The sequence below is a fragment of the Eurytemora carolleeae genome, unplaced genomic scaffold (assembly GCF_000591075.1).
Source record: "Eurytemora carolleeae unplaced genomic scaffold, Eaff_2.0 scaffold1721, whole genome shotgun sequence".
Lineage (NCBI taxonomy): Eukaryota > Metazoa > Arthropoda > Copepoda > Calanoida > Temoridae > Eurytemora > Eurytemora carolleeae.
The window spans coordinates 1-17,500 of NW_019402177.1; the positions used below are offsets into that span (position 1 = coordinate 1).

Sequence of the window (17,500 nt, forward strand, 5' to 3'; positions counted from 1 at the left end):
TACACATGTTTTACTTTTCTACATACACATGTTTTACTTCATATTCAGCTATTTATCCATTTTTTTCAGCTATTTATACATTTATTTAGCTATTTATCCATTAATTTAGCTATCTAATTCATTAATTTAGCTGAATAAATTTCACTTGATGATCAAATATATGATTCTACTAATGAAAGGATATTCATAAAATGTATATATATATATGATAATAAAATATATATTAGTTTACACCTATAGTACAATATTCAATATATTAATTATATATATCACATTAGCTAATCAAGGAATCATAAATTTATTAGATACAGGATACAAAATCTATACAGGATACACGATACATAATGTATCCAGGATACAGGATACAGGATAATCTATAAAGGATACAAGATCCAGGATACATGATAGAGGATACATAATAATATATAAAGGATACAAGATCCAGAATACAGGATAAAGGACACCAAATAATCTGTCCAGGATACAGGATACATAATAATATATAAATGATGCTAGATGCAGGATGCAGGATAAAGGATACATGATAATCTATACAGGATACAGTATAAAGGATACATAATCTATACAGGATACAGGATGCAAGAACACAAAAGGGATACAACAATTTTTTTCTCTATATTTTCAAGGACATACGTTTTCAAAATTGACATACAATTAATAAGAAGTGTTGCAGGCCCATTTGTTATTTATTTAATGAGGGAGCAAGGATGTAATTAGTATTTATTTATTGGAAGTTAATTACTCTGTATGTTCTAGGTATGTTATCAATCAATAAATCGATGATTGTGGAAAAGGTAATTAATTATCAGAACTTTAATGAGACTGTAGAGACTTTAGAGACTGTAGAGACTGTAGAGACTGCAGAGACTGTAGAGACTGTAGAGACTGTAGAGACTGAAGAGACTGTAGAGACTGTAGAGATTGTAGAGACTGTAGAGACTTTAGTGACTGTAGAGACTGTAGAGATTGTAGAGATTGTAGAGACTGTAGAGACTGTAGAGACTGTAGAGAATGTAGAGACTGTAGAGACTGTAGCGACTGTAGAGACTGTAGAGACTGAAGAGACTGTAAAGACTGTAGAGACTGTAGAGACTGTAGAGACTGTNCTATCTATCTATCTATCTATCTATCTATCTATCTATCTATCTATCTATCTATCTATCTATCTATCTATCTATCTATCTATCTATCTATCTATCTATCTATCTATCTATCTATCTATCTATCTATCTATCTATCTATCTATCTATCTATCTATCTATCTATCTATCTATCTATCTATCTATCTATCTATCTATCTATCTATCTATCTATCTATCTATCTATCTATCTATCTATCTATCTATCTATCTATCTATCTATCTATCTATCTATCTATCTATCTATCTATCTATCTATCTATCTATCTATCTATCTATCTATCTATCTATCTATCTATCTATCTATCTATCTATCTATCTATCTATCTATCTATCTATCTATCTATCTATCTATCTATCTATCTATCTATCTATCTATCTATCTATCTATCTATCTATCTATCTATCTATCTATCTATCTATCTATCTATCTATCTATCTATCTATCTATCTATCTATCTATCTATCTATCTATCTATCTATCTATCTATCTATCTATCTATCTATCTATCTATCTATCTATCTATCTATCTATCTATCTATCTATCTATCTATCTATCTATCTATCTATCTATCTATCTATCTATCTATCTATCCATCTATCAATCTATCTATATTTCTTTCTATTTATCTATATATCTATCTAGCTATTAATCTATCTATCTGTCTATTTATCTTGTCTATGTTTCTGTCTGTTTATCTCTTTCTTTTCTTATGGATCTATTTATCAATATCTATCCATCTTTTTATCTATCTTTCTATCCATGCATGTTATATCTATCTCTATCTATCTCCTAACAGAAATTTAAAGGTTAAAAATTAGATTCTTAGGTTCTTACACGAACCATATTTTTAAACTTAGATTTTGTCCTTAATGTACAATATAAATATAGATACAAAAATCAAGCTTATAGATTCATATTTATGCAAATAGATATATATCTATAAATGAATAATATATTTATATATAGATAGATAGATGAGATATAACAAGGAACAATAGATGAACAGGATGTTACTTCTATACTTATACATATTGAGGACACACCCTATCTATCTATCTATCTATCTATCTATCTATCTATCTATCTTATCTATAATCTATAATCACTACAACTGTGTAAACGTAAAGCAAAGTAAACCCCGGAACTAATTGGACCAGAACAATATTAAACATGTTGATATAAAGACTTCCTCTGCAGGGGGGGGGGAGGACATAACGTCCAAATAAAGTGAATTTCACATTAGACTTTGACAAATTTAGCTTCTCTTTCTAAAGAGCTATTGAGAAGAATAATAAGATTTAAAATTTGCAACCATAGTTGTTTTATGTTTTTTTTCATTCTTGAGCGTTAAATAAAAAAGGAGCTATAAGGTAAAAAAGTCATAGCAGAAATTTCGCTTAAATTTTCTTATGTGTATAAATTGGACCGAAGATATTGGTAATTGCAATATATCTATTTATACATATATTTCTTTATCTATCTGTCTATCTATATATCTATCTATTTATCTATCTATATATCTATCTATCTATCTATTTATATATCTATCTATTTATATATCTATCTATCTATCTATTTATATCTATCTATTTATATATCTATCTATCTATATATATATCTATCTATATATTTATCTATTTATATACCTATCTATCTATCTATCTATATATCTATCTATCTATCTATCTATCTATCTATCTATCTATCTATCTATCTATCTATTTGTCTATCTAATTATTTATCTATCTCTATATCTAACTGTCTATCTATCTATCTATGTATATCTCGTGTACACTGATATTCATTGTATATTGATGGATTTAATGTGAAAACTTAGTTTTTCTCATTTCCTGACTTTTTGTTTTAATTGTGCAGATATTGTAACCCTTGCTATCCATCCATCCATCCATCTATCTATCTATCTATCTGTCTATCTATCTATCTATGTATCTATCTGTCTATCTATCTGTCATATTTACCCGTATAATTATCGATATCGATGATATATATTGATCGATTAGTACAGAGAACAGGGTACAGGGTGCTCCAAAAAAGTGCAATTTTCATTTTTATTTACCCAGTTAATTTTACTTTAAAGTTTTTCAACATGTACTTTATAAAAGAGGCTGGGTTTGGAAATACGATTTTTTCAATCTATTAGTTTTATTTTCGGGACATCCATACATTGTACAAATAAAAGCAGTTTTTTTTCTTAATTTTAAGGTTTTTGTTTTTGTTATTAATTTGTATCAATATGTTATTTGTCAATTTAGAATAAATAAACCTTTTATCAAGGTGAATTTAATTTTACCTAAACCTAAGCTTTTCCGTTTAACTGTATTAACAAGTGTATTATTTGATCATTTTGCAGACACACACTACGGACACAAACACTACTGCATGTCGGCGCTGTAGTTTGTATCGAGCTGACATGTCTATAATTAAAACTAATTATGTCTAATTATTTAATTATTTAATAAAAACTTGTTTCTCGATATTTTAGCTTTCAATGTCTCCTAGTTTACTCAAACAACATAAAGACAAATACGTGGGTACGCTACAATTAATATTTTCAATTGCTATTAGGGTTTTGGGGGAACATATTGTTATTGTAAAGGGGGTTTGGAGGAAAACATTTATATAGATCATTTATAGGAAGTGAATACAAAGCTTGAACAAGTGAAAAAAATTGCCTTTAGTATTTTTGAAATTTTGATTTTGTGCTGAAGAATTTAAAGTGATTAACGATTTTGGTGACATCATTGTCAATGCATATAGGAGGGGGGGGGGGGTAACATGGGGGGGATTTTATTTTATTCCTCTTTGTTCCTATATGCCCTATTTATGTTATATATCCCCCTGTATTGAGGTTATAAAGCCCCCCTGTGGGGGTATTTATGAAGACTGAAGCTGGAAATTTACAAGATGAAATTTCACTTCATTTCACCAGATCATGAATATTTCAGGGTTTCAGCCAGTTTTTATATTTCAATTCAGACAATTCGTTAAAGGGAGTGTATACGTAATTTTTAGTGACCCTCCTTTTCTACACCCCTGTATGCCGAGTCCATTAGCGCCTGATCCAATCAGGGTTCCGTCATGTGTTTGTTGTCTATTCTCAACCAATAGAATTAGTATGGCGGTAACATCTATCTTTCTATCTATCTTATTATAGTAAATGGAAATATTTACTTCTACTGAAACTATAGAGTCCAGTGGCATGTCCCCTTTAGAATGGTATTTTAATCTTTGTCTGAATCTGATCAAGAAAGAACAAAAAGATAACTTCTTCTTTTTTACTCAAATAAATGTTTAATGGAACCGTTCTGACCCTTTAGTAAAAATAAATTCAACCTATATGAAGTATAAAGACCGGAAAGGTTGACCCGGCTAGTCCTGTCCATAGAGCTAGGTACAGTACAAACTGGGACCGGAAAGGTTGACCCGGCTCGGAAATTCAAATGTACTACAGGTGTCCGTGTGACTCTTAGTGGGGAGTCTCTTAAAATCAAGCGCACAGTTCCTTTTTATTTTAATTCAGACAATTCGTTGTACCCATCCTCATACAGTTTTAATCCCATTTAGTTCTGTTCAATTTCAGCCCTTCCATTCGTTCCCTTCCCTTTCTCATCCCATCCATTCTATCCCATTCATTATATTCAATCCTTTCTCATCCATTCATTCTATCCAACTCTTTCTCATCCCATCCATTCTATCCAAACCCTTTTCAATCCCATTCATTCTATTCAATCCTTTCTCATCCATTCTATTCTATTCAGTTCTTTCTCATCCTATCCATACCATCCTTGTCGTTTCATTCATTAAAAAAAATCTTTCTCATTCCGTTCATTCTATCCATTCCTTTCTCATCCAAACCATTTCTATCCAAACCCTTTTAATCCCATCCATACTATCCAATTCTTTCTCATCCCATCCATTCTATCCAAACCCTTTTCAATCCCATTAATTCTATTCAATCCTTTCTCATCCATTCTATTCTATCCAGTTCTTTCTCATCCTATCCATACCATCCTTGTCGTTTCATTCATTAAAAAAAATCTTTCTCTCCGTTCATTCTATCCATTCCTTTCTCATCCAAACCATTTCTATCCAAACCCTTTTAATCCCATCCATACTATCCAATTCTTTCTCATCCCACGCCTTTTATCTAGTCATTTTTCCATTTTATCCTTTTATACGGTCAATTATATCATCCAATCTATTCTATCCATTCTTTTCTCATTCCATTAATTCTATCCAAATCCTTAATCATCCAAACCGTACCTTTTCAAACGTCGCAATTAGTTTATTTCATTAACAGTCCCTTTAGTATATTTTTAATTTGCAAGAATTGAAATAGTTTCTAATATTGAAATACTGTGTTTTAATAGTTGAACTACTTAACTGTATATTTAGTTATGGGCAGTTGCAAGTTTCGCATTAAAAAGGTTGCAATGAACATTTTGTTTTGCATCAAGACAAGTCCCTTTTCAAATAATTCTAATGAGAAAAGTACTGCATATTGTGTGGGGGAATTGTTTTTTGAAAATTTATGAAATTTAAATTTTTCATTTTTATCAAATACATATATTTATCTGACTTTCCACTTATAGAAGCAAAGATTTCTAAAGAGTTGTATTTTATATTCAATTTAGAATTAAGCGTCGAAAAGGGAAGAGAGAGAGGGGGGCGCCCTTTTTCACAAAGAAGCAAGGGTGTATTTGTGTGAAACCATTGAAAGCTCCTAAACTATATAAAATCTGAAAAAGATAGATAGATAGATCTATTAAAAGAGATGTATAGATAGATAGATTAACAGATCAAAGCATTTTCAAGTTTTAAACTCAATACAACACAAGGATCCTTCTAGAACATATTATTCACGGAAAATAAGAAAGAAATTTATGAATAGATGAAAAATCAAATAATAAAATCGAGAAGATATACAGGATTACCCACATAGGATGAGAAATTAAAGACGACGGAATTTTTATTTTAGATTTGTTTTAACCATTATTCTTTGTCACTGTAAAACTCCAAAATCATTATATACACGGACAGCCACGACACATTCGAATATCCGCGCCGGGTCAACCTTTCCGGTCCCAGTTTGTACTGTAGCTAGCTTTATGGACAGGACTAGCCGGTGCAACAGGTTTGACGCGGTCAGACTTTATGCTTCAAATAGGTTGAATTTACTTTTACTCAAGTAAGTAAGTAATTATCTATTTATAAATTATAAGAAAAATCCAAATTAGAATTTAAGGAGGAAATAATTTTTTAAACACCTCAAAAAATTCTTCTTCAAGGCTGAATAATTAATTTTCCGTAGAATCGTCATATTTCAGGTTCCAGGTCATCTTTTATGGGCAACACTGTATTTCTTTTTGCTGATCTTTATGCAACCCTTGGTTTTTTTTACATTTTTATACATTTTAAAATTTCGCACGTTTTCTGTTTTATTTGGTGGATTTTCAAAGAAAAAATGTGTTTCAAGTTTTTTGGGAGAAATAGTTTTTTTTTCAATTTAATCGTTTTTGCGTTTATTGGAAACTCATAAACCAACAGAGGAAAAATAAATAATTTGAAGAACAAATATTTTTAATCTCACAACCCCCCCCCATACCTTCTATCTTAAATTTTAACTTTGAGAATGTGAACTAAATTGTTTCTGTTTGTTTACTTTTACGGCCTTCCATCATCGTATAAACCTAAACGATAAAAAAAGTAACTAATTGAAAAAATTGAAAAATGTTATTTTCCGATTTTTCCCGTGAATAGATTTCGTTTTTTCGTCCCAAAGAAAGATGTTAAAAATAAATGTTTCAACCGTCCTTTCTGTCAATCAATCAATAAACAGTGTGTCTGCCTAACTATCTCCATGCTGTCTCTCTGACTATCTATCTATCTATCTATCTATCTATATATCTAAGTATCTATCTATCTATCTATCTTTCTATATATCTATACATCTATCTAACTAACACTACGTTGTCTATAAAATGGTATCAGGGGAATTTGATGGATAAATCTGAATATCAAAATCTCATTAATCATATATAGGAACCAATCTATCTAGCTATCCATAAAACTATCTATATATCTATCTATCTGTTAATCCATCTATCTATTACCTTTGTATTGAACAAATCTTGTTTTTTCTAAGTTTTAGGAAATTTTCTCATCTATAAACCAAAGTTTTCAGGGGTTACTCAAAACAGGGATACTTTGGAGAGAAAAAAATTATCTTTTTTATTAAAAGTGATTTTTTCCCTAAAATTTTTAAATGTATTTTTCCAATTTTGATTCTTTTTTATTTTTAGAAAATAAATCTTGAGCGAGTAATCGGATAGAATACATTTTTTATGAGGTTTATAAAGAAAAGGACAAAAACAAACAGATCAAATTTTTCAATAAACTTTGTCTTATTTTGCAATTTCTGTCAAAGTTTAACAAATTGGATCCATTTTCATATTGTTTGAGGGGGAGAAAATTCTTAATGTTTTACTTTGTACACATTATTAATGACAATTACTTTCATACAAATCATTTTTGCTAATTATTAGATTATTTTATTTATTAATCTTAATTTATAATTGTATTTAAAGGAACTTGCACGTAATTATCTTCTTTTTTGAGATCTAGATATTTATTATCTCCGTATCGAGATTATATTAATTGTGCAAAATTGTTTACATGTACTAAATAAAACTATTTTACGATAATATCGTGTACATACATTTTTAAATTAATTAAGAATTTAAAAAGTAATTGTCTTCTAGAGTCGCATTCGATTCACAATGGTACCCTTGAACTTTATAACTGGGTATATGATGAGCACAATTTTTTTCGAGTGTAAGATAGAAAAAAGGGATAGCTCCATCATTTTTGTTTAGAAAAATGTAAAGTGGCATTCAACTCTTTAAATTGAAATTTCGGCAACTGACCCTTTATGTTAAAAAAATTAAGTAATTCTAGTTTGAACCAAATTGATAAAATAATATGATGAAAAATTAAAAGGATTTTCTTTTTATTTTTAGATATCTTCCATTAGCAGATTATACGAAGGATGTATTGGAACTATCAGCTTGCATGATAATTCAACTAACCCCCCTTTGCGACACTTTTTCTTTAAGTTTCCTTGCTTACTTATTTTGACCCTCCCCCCCCCTCCCAAGTTTATTAGATAATCAGGGATATACCCAAAATGTACAACAAACATAGATAATTAGACAGATAGATAGATAGATAGAAGGTTAGATAGATTTATATATAGACAGTGTTGGTTAAAGAAGTAGATAGAAAGATAGCCAAGGTTTATGTGGGTTTAATATTTGCCGGATATTGGACATAAAACAGACAGACAGATGAGTTTACGGACAAACAAACAATACTTGGACAAATCAAATGAAAGGACAAAGAGCAGACAAACAGTTAGTTAGACAGACAGATAAACTCTCTCAACTACTCAAATGGAATCGAATACTGCATTAACAATATTATGAATATTGTACCCCTTCCCCCATCTCCCTACCTCCCCCCCCTCTTTCCAATATTCTGAAACCCTAATACTAATCCTATCTCTCCAATAAATATAAATATTCAACCAATATCAATATTAACCAATTTATTCAATATTTTTGAAAAATAAATATATTTGGAAATGTTCTGTAAACTCTCAGGATTCAGGATTCTACAAAATCATTCATAAACATATTTTTGTTCTTCTACTTTCTTCTTGTTGTTCGTGAAACATCCATCAGCTTCGGCTATTATAAATAAAATTATTAAAAAACAAATCTGTTTTTTCTTAAAGAAATTTTATTTCAGATAAGTGTCTGATGCCGCTGCCCTGATCTCAAATATGGTAAGAAATACTTCGAACCCTAAAAAATTTTGTAATAAAAATTTCGTAAAAAAAATGTGTAATTAAAATTTTGTAAAAAAATTTGTAATAAAATTTTGTAAAAAAATTGTAATTAAAATTTTGTTAAAAAAAGTGAATAATAAAAGTTTTAAAAAAAAATTTCGTTCATCAAATTTTGTAAAAAAAAAATTTGTAATTAAAATTTTTTTTATATTTTTTTTTCTTAAAAATGATTAATTCAGAAATGTGACGGAAATGTGGCCAGTATCACCAATTACCCTACAGAAAATGGTAAACAACAATTTTAAGATATTTTTTTTTTGAAAACAGCATTTTTTTTCTTGAATAACTCTAACCTCAACATTTGGATGAAGTAAACTATTTTCTCCACTTTGAGACTTCGTAACTTTTATATTTAACATTTTACACGCAAGTGTAAAAATCAAATTGTTTTTTTGTTTTTGCATTACGAAACGTTAAAAAATAAAAACTCTTAAAAAATATTTAAAACAGTAAATAAGATTCCAAATAGAAAATCAAATAAATATTGGAGACAAAAAAAAGAATTTAAAAAAAATTAAAAGAAAAACAATATTTTTTTCATTTTTTTCTCTCACTTTTTTAGGAAGTAGTTTCTTCTCTAGTTCATTTAATGGGTGTGGTTTAGAGACTGCTTATAGAGATCCAAATAATAAAAAGGTTAAAATACGTTTAATTTCATTATTATCAAATTTTCAAAAAAAATCATGTTTATCGGTTTAATATTTTAGGCGGGAGGTTATTTTACTTAGTTTCCCAAGAGTCAATTTGATAAAAATAATATCCCGCCATTTAAATATATCATATTATAGTAATTTCTGTTAAAGAATGAAAATCAACATTAGTTAGTTAAAAATTATTAAAATGATAAGTTGAAGTCAAATTTGTTCTTTTCGAATGATGATGTTGACTCTCCCTAAATTGTTCATGTTCTAGATGGTTCCATGTGGAGCAGGTTCTCCTCCAACCTACCCTGGAGCAGGTTCTCCAACATATCCTAGAGCTGGTTCTCCAACCTACCCCGGATATGGAGGAAAGGAAACCAACGGGGACCAAGAGGACAGGAATGTGGACGGAGGGAAGGGCGCTGTAAGTATTTATTTTATATTGAATATTTTGATTTAGTATTTTTTCTAGAATTTTGGTGACCTTTTTAATTTTCTGTTTCTCTTATATATAAAAGTTCTCATGGTTGAAATTCATTTTTTTTAATCCTAATTTCTAACAATTCCTTAATTTTTTTTTGTATTTTCCTTTTCCTATTTTCCCACAATTCTATTTAATTTCATCCAACTCCCTCTTTTCCACCTAACAAACTCTCCTTCCTTATTTTCCCTATTTCGTATCCTATACTCCCAACTCGTCAATTCTCCTCTCCCCCTTTCCACCCTGCCTTCCCTATCAACCCTCATTTTTCCTTTTATCCTCCTTTTCTCCCTTCAAGCCTTATTTCCCCGCAAAACCCCCTTTTCCTTATAAAAGCCTTTTTCCACTCAAAGCCACCTTTTCCCTCTTAAAGTCACCTTTCTCCTCCAACCCCCCCCTTTTTGCCCTTAAACCCCCCTTCCCTCCTCCAAAACCCATTTCACCCATTAATCCCTCCCTTTTACCCCTTATATGCTTATTTCCCCCTCAAAGCCTATCCCCCCCCCTCCAATCCTAGTTCTTATTCCCCCGCTTCTTTCATCACTTTATTTAACATCTCAATCCTTCCATAGAAATAAATCGTATGTTTTCCACTAACATCATGTTTCTTCAGTTTTGAATTAAGATTTATGAGCACAAATCAACAACCCTTCAATTTAACTTGAAATATATAATTCAACGCCAAAGCCCAGACAAAAAAGAAAATTTAGTTTTAGAAATTCATCATTTTTAAGAGTGAAAAATTTGAATACATCTTCATTTTTAAAATGCTATATCCTATTCGCAGCAGTGCTACACCTAAGATGAATGATATATTTTCGCTTGATTATCTAAAAATTGAGTATTTTCTTCTGTGGTTTTGATTTGCGGATTTACGAAAATTGTCGGAATCTAACACCTGTCAAGGCATAAAAAACGACAACCCCTTTCTTATTAATGTTCAGTGGAAGGGTACCTTAGTGAATCAAACATACAATACTAGAAAAGAGGGATAAATGTAAACTGCCACCTACAGTACCTTTAAATTCTAAATTTAAATTTGAAATGATTAAATTTCTGGCTTACTGCGCTTTAATTAGTTTGATGATAAACTGTTAAATATGTGTACATATGTTATCGCCTCATGTCGGGCTCTTTATAGCGTGTGTCAAACAACTTTTTTATTAATTTGTTTCTCGTTTTTAATCAATCAATCTACACACATACATTGTCTAAGAAAATAAATAAGATTAAACTCCTCAGCAGAAAATTGACCATTCTTTTTCTCTTGCAAATTTTTGTACAACTCGACTTGCTCAATTTAAATCAAATTTAATTTGCCATTTACCCAATGCAACAAATTGACACACTCAAAATAATTGCAAAATAATGTTAAATCAAATTGACACTAAATTCAGTCGGATGGTGGTATACCCCCCCCCTTTCCCCCCACTATTGGAAAATTAACAATGTATGATGTTACCGGATTTAAATTTAAAATAGTGAAATATTTGTAATGTTTGGTGCAAATTGGTGTTAATTTGCTGTTCATCCATATCTATCTAGCTAGATATCTATCCCTCTATCTATCTATCTATTTATCCATCTATCTATCTATATATTTATCTATCTATCTATCTATCTATCTATAAATTTATCTATCTATCTATCTGTATGTCTATCTATTTATTTATCTATATATATATATCTATCTATCTATCTATCTATCTATATATCTATCTATATATCTATTTATCTATATATTTGTAGGTTGGGCTGGTGAGCCAGGTATCTGAACTGCAGAGTAGCCTGGTTAACCTGCAGCAGGAGACGGAGGAGACCATTAACAAGCTCAGGCAGGAGCTAGCTGACAAGGTAATTAAAGGGACTTTACTCCTTATTTCAAGGTAATTAAAGGGATTGTATGCCTTATTTCAAGGTAACTAAAGGAACTGTACTCCTTATTTCAAGGTAATTAAAGGGACTGTGCAGAATACAAGGAAATGCAAGGGAACATAAGGGACTTTACTTGTTATTTCTAAAACATTTATGCAAGTTCAAACGTCATATTAAGTGACACTCCATTATTAACGCTATCCCTACTGGGGTACTTGAAAACCAGGATACGCTGGGGGGGGGGGTCAATTTGACCCCCCCCTCTAAATCCCATGTTTTATGTCCAAATATGACAAATGATACATCATTAGAAAGCTCTTGTGCTCTACTTTTAGAATCTGCAAAAAAAATTGCAAATTTGCGAAAATTGAATACCCGGTTTTAGGCCTAAAGGGAGGGCTTTGGGTATATAAGAAAAGTCAGAAAATTTCAACAGCCTCAGACCAATACTTTTTGAGTTATGTAAAAAAAACTACAGGGGGGGGGGGTCAAATTGACCCTCCCCAGCAGGAATAGGGTTAAAGTGGCATGTTCAATTCACAACAGTTTTATAAAGACCTATATCTAATCAAGAATCAATGAGATATCCACATTTTCTTCTGTGAAATTGATTATTTCTTCTTCACGATTGTTTCACTATAGTTTCAATAGAAGTAAATATTTCCATTTACTGTTATAGCGCCGATTGAAGAATTTATAACTCTGATTGAATAATGAGATAGATAGAAAGATAGATGTTTCCGCCGTACTATTTCTATTGGTTCAGAATAGACAACAAAACATGACTGAACCCTGATTGGATCAGGCGCCAATGGACTCAGCATACTATAGTGGTTAAGATAAAGGTTAAAAGGGTACCGTTGTGAATTAGGTATTCCACTTTTTTTAAAGGAGAGTCACTTGAATTACAGTCCCTACACTTGAATTACAGTCCCTACACTTGAATTACAGTCCCTACACTTGAATTACAGTCTCTACACTTGAATTACAGTCCCTACACTTGAATTACAGTCCCTACACTTGAATTACAGTCCCTAAACTTGAAACCACCATGATTATCGTATTACGTTGTTTTCGATAGATTACAATTTTTCCAGTATAAACATCTTTTTAGATCTTTCTTTACTTAATAATTAATTAAGCAATTAATTTAAACCAGTTGTTATCAAATATTTTTTACCCAAGGTTTTCTGAACTTTTTGTCAATTAATCATTCTACTATCTTTTCATTTAGCTTAAATCAATGTTTGAATATCAAATTATCAAATCAGCTAATCCAACATATCAACACCGTTCTATTTTTAATATATCTATCTAACTATCTAATTGTCTATCTATCTATCTATCTATCTATCTATCTATCTATCGATCTATCGATCTATCGATCTATCGATCTATCGATCTATCTATCTATCGATCTATCGATCTATCGATCTATCTATCTATCGATCTATCTATCTCTCGATCTATCGATCTATCGATCTATCTATCTATCTATCTATCTATCTTTCTATCTATATATCTATCGATCTATCTATCTATCGATCTATCTATCTATCTTTCTATCTGTTTTAAACTAGATGTATTCAGTGTCCACAAAACATAAGAATTAAGGGACCGTAAAGGTCGTCTTTGACCTTTGAAAAGATCAAAGAAATTTTATTCCTATTGTTTCAACAATCATTCTTGCAAAATAAGGTTGACGAATAAATGTTGCAAATTGTTTCAAAGATGAACGATGATCTTTAACCCGTCTCCCAACTGTCATGTTTAGAGAGACACACTGTTTAAAAACATTAAAATAAATGGAAAGGCTTACAAATCAAAATACAATTCGATTGCAATTTAGGTTTTTTTAACATCCGTTGTGTATTTTCATTTTATGTTTAAAAGGGGAGGGGGTCACAGTTTTGTATATNACAAAATGAGTTTATTATAAACCATGTATTTATGTCAAATAAGGCTTGGCCGCTTAAGAATTATTTTTTGAGAGAAGTCTTTAAGTTGTTTAAATGTTATGCTTTAGTTAAGAATTTCGACCAAAAATCCGCTATTTCATTAATTTTTTTAACACACTACTTTGATTAATCCAAGGTTTTGGCGTTTTCTAAGTTTTTTCTTCTGCAATAGCTCGCTGTAACAAAGACGACATCCTAAATATATTGAGGGATTACAGGATCCATTCAAGGATAACTATAAGTAATTATAAATTTAAATCATTATAAGTAAATGCTAGCTATAATTGTTATTGTAAATGAAAAGATTATCAGAAGATATTCATTTTCATCATGAAAAAAAGACAAATGCATTTTAAAAGGAGTATTGTGACAAAGTCCCCCCCCCCTTGACCCCCTAAAATACCCAACTGGGGGGGGGGAGAGTATTTTCTCTTTATCTAGGTGTGAGTCTACTAGTCTACTCTGAATTATTCCTTTTGTTTTAAAATTCCACCAGTCCATATTCAAAAGGGAATACTATGTCCATCTGCCTTTCATCCTTTCATTCATTCATTCATGCATTCATCCTTCCTTCCTTCTCTCCATTCTTTCTTCCCTCCCTTCTTCCTTTCCTTCCTCCTTTCATCCTTCTATCCTTTCATTTATATATCTTTAACCAATTTATAAACAATCAGTTAATTATCAATCAATGAGCATTCAATGGTCAATCAATGACCATTCATTGATCAATCTATGACCATTCATTGATCAATCTATGACCATTAAATGATCAATCGATGAACATTCCATGATCATTCAATGATCATTCAATGAGCAATCAATGACCATTCAATGATCAATCAATGACCATTCAATGATCAATCAATTACCATTCAATGTTCAATCAATGACCATTCAATAATCAATCAATTACCACTCAATGTTCAATCAATGACCATTCAATAATCAATAAATGACCATTCAATGTTCAATCAATGACCATTCAAAGATCAATAAATGATCAATAAATGATCAATCAATGATTATTCAATTATCAATCAATGGCCATTCAATGATCAATCAATGATCAATCAATAATAAATCAATGATAAATCAATAACCAATTAACGATCAATCAATGACCAATTAAAGGCTAATTAATCTATGACAAAATTCAAAATCAATTAAATATCAATTCTGTTCAGGCTAGTATAGTAGAGAGCTTACAGCAACAAATCCGAATGAAAATGATTTTAAACCTAGCTGGTGGCGGAGGATCTATTAATGGCGGAGGAAACGGGAATCCAGTTCTTCAAGCATTGGCGGAATTTCAAGGTAGTTCCTTTAAATTTTATTTTTATTTTGTTGACGTTGTCGGCCTTATATCTGTATTGCCGAGTGTACAGTGTACAGGTGAGGTTTTTGCTCCTTTTTATACTGAAACTCTAGACCCTGCAGTTGTATTCTAGGATTAGGAGGCAAAATCAATTTTTAGGCAAAAAGAAAGGATTAAGGTGGAAAAAAGGGAGGAAGGGGTAAAAACAGTCTTTGGTTTTTCGGCACTTTTTAAGGGAAGCTGTCTTTAAAAATATCAAATATTTGAAAGGGTTTTGAAATAGATGTTTTTAAATCATCCTTTTCACTGAAGAGGGGAGGGAGGGGGGGGGGAGGAATGTCAACTGTTTAGACTGTTTTTAGGTAAACTGATATGTTTGTCTTCCTCTATCTCTTTATCTGTCTATCTGTCTATCTGTCTATCTGTCTATCTGTTTGATATTCAATCTTCTCTCTCTCTATTTATATTTCTTTTTGCCCTCTTAAGATGTATTCATTTCAAGTTTAAATTTGAGATTTTTCTAAATTTAATTTAGTCATCTTGGGGTCACATTCATTTACATTTTTCCTCTATAATATACAATTTAAAGGGAATGGACAATTAAGTGGCAATTCAATTCACAGTAACTTACCTTAAAAGGGACAGACCGGCTATGTAAGGTAGTTAAACTGAGTATACAGTGTTGTGGACAAATTCTTTAGGATTCATTTCAGACATAAAAAACTTTCCACGATGTATAGTTACTGAGTTTGAGCGCAATATCGACGTTCAAAATCACACGTTTCAAGAATCGGTTTTTTAAAATAAATTTAATAAATTTTTTTAATTTTTCCGCTCAAACTCTGGATTTACAGATCTTTAAAAAGTTTTATATGTATTAAATGAATCCTAAAGAATTTGTCCACCGCACTGCATACTCAGTTCAACTACCTTACATAGCCGGTCTGTCCCTTTAAAAGCTGTGTCTGAGCATGAGGTATCTTAAGACGTTAATTATTTTTAATTGCGGTTTCTCTGGAAAAATTCATCACTTTTGATCTGTCTAAATTAAACAATTTAAAAGCAAGAATAACGACGATATCTTTCAATTAAATGATTTAAATTAAAGGAAACCAAAAAATTATTTTTCACAATAAATACATTTTTTTTGCGTTTTTGAAATATATTTTTCTAGGTGGACACGATAGCTTAGGAGGAGGAGAGGATATTCTGTCCTCTTGGAGAAAACATTTAGAGCTTCTTGGAGGGGGGCAGGATAGGGGCAACACCCCCGGCTCCCCTCATACTGTTAGATCATCTACACCCCTTGATGGAGGGATAGAGGGGGGGAATAGACCCTGTTCTACCCCTTCAATAGAGGACAGCCCTCATAGAAATACAGGTAAATTTTTTTTTTTCAAGGACCTTAAACTTATTAGCAACCAAGTGTTACATGTTCTATTCTCAGTGGTAATCTTTTATCTTTGGTCTGAATGTTACAGATGTCCTAAATTTTCAAACTAAATCAAAATTTACAAAAATTTAAAATTGCAGCAGAGACCATGAACAAATAAGACCGAATTTATCTCTTGTTAAGATGAAGAAGGCATTTATCTCCACATTCCACTCAAATGAAACTTTTAAGGTTTTCTATTAGAAAGATTGTTTATTTCTTTATTAATTCTGTTATTATTTATATCAGACTCTGCATCTCCTGGTAAAGAAATCCCCTCTCCGTCCCCCCCATATTCACCAACAGGAAACTAATATTATTTCTGTTTAATAATTAGCTAAATTCAAACAAATAAAATAATCTGAATTTAAATCTTATTTTGGCAGAAATTGGTTTGTTTCTTTGTTTAAAAACAAGTAATAATTATTGTAACAATGAAAGCGAAGGGGAAGAAGGGGATTTAAAATCTATATAATAAAACAAGACATTTGTATATATATGTTTCTTATAGCCGGCCAAATGGCTGGACCGAATGGGCTGAATTTTTTTGTGGATACTCAAGGGTGGCCGAGGAGTGTTATAGGCTAAACAAATTCAAGAAAAATTTTCTTCTTTTTTCAAATGTTTTTTTCAAAATAATTTGATTTTTTCCACGGGCAACGCCGGGCTCTTCAGCTAGTTATATATAAATATAAAAGTACAC

The 17,500-nt window shown here is 30.8% G+C and overlaps 2 protein-coding genes across 2 annotated transcripts in view; both read left to right on the forward strand.

Annotated features, from left to right (window-relative positions):
* The first annotated feature begins 785 nt into the window (after positions 1 to 785).
* Positions 786 to 17,500, forward strand: part of LOC111718120 (uncharacterized) — a 22,312-nt gene continuing 5,597 nt past the window's right edge. Inside the window, exons 1-8 of the mRNA XM_023493627.1 lie at positions 786 to 815; positions 8,996 to 9,032; positions 9,275 to 9,323; positions 9,658 to 9,731; positions 10,008 to 10,160; positions 11,967 to 12,071; positions 15,235 to 15,364; positions 16,540 to 16,746. Coding sequence (XP_023349395.1) covers positions 9,030 to 9,032; positions 9,275 to 9,323; positions 9,658 to 9,731; positions 10,008 to 10,160; positions 11,967 to 12,071; positions 15,235 to 15,364; positions 16,540 to 16,746 — 721 coding nt within the window. The 5' untranslated portion in view covers positions 786 to 815; positions 8,996 to 9,029. The remainder of the gene's footprint in view (positions 816 to 8,995; positions 9,033 to 9,274; positions 9,324 to 9,657; positions 9,732 to 10,007; positions 10,161 to 11,966; positions 12,072 to 15,234; positions 15,365 to 16,539; positions 16,747 to 17,500) is intronic.
* LOC111718119 (histone-lysine N-methyltransferase SETDB1-like) lies at positions 801 to 7,518 on the forward strand. The gene is made up of 2 exons (XM_023493626.1): positions 801 to 1,115; positions 7,489 to 7,518. Exons 1-2 carry the CDS (start codon positions 801 to 803, stop codon positions 7,516 to 7,518), a joined length of 345 nt encoding a protein of 114 aa, XP_023349394.1.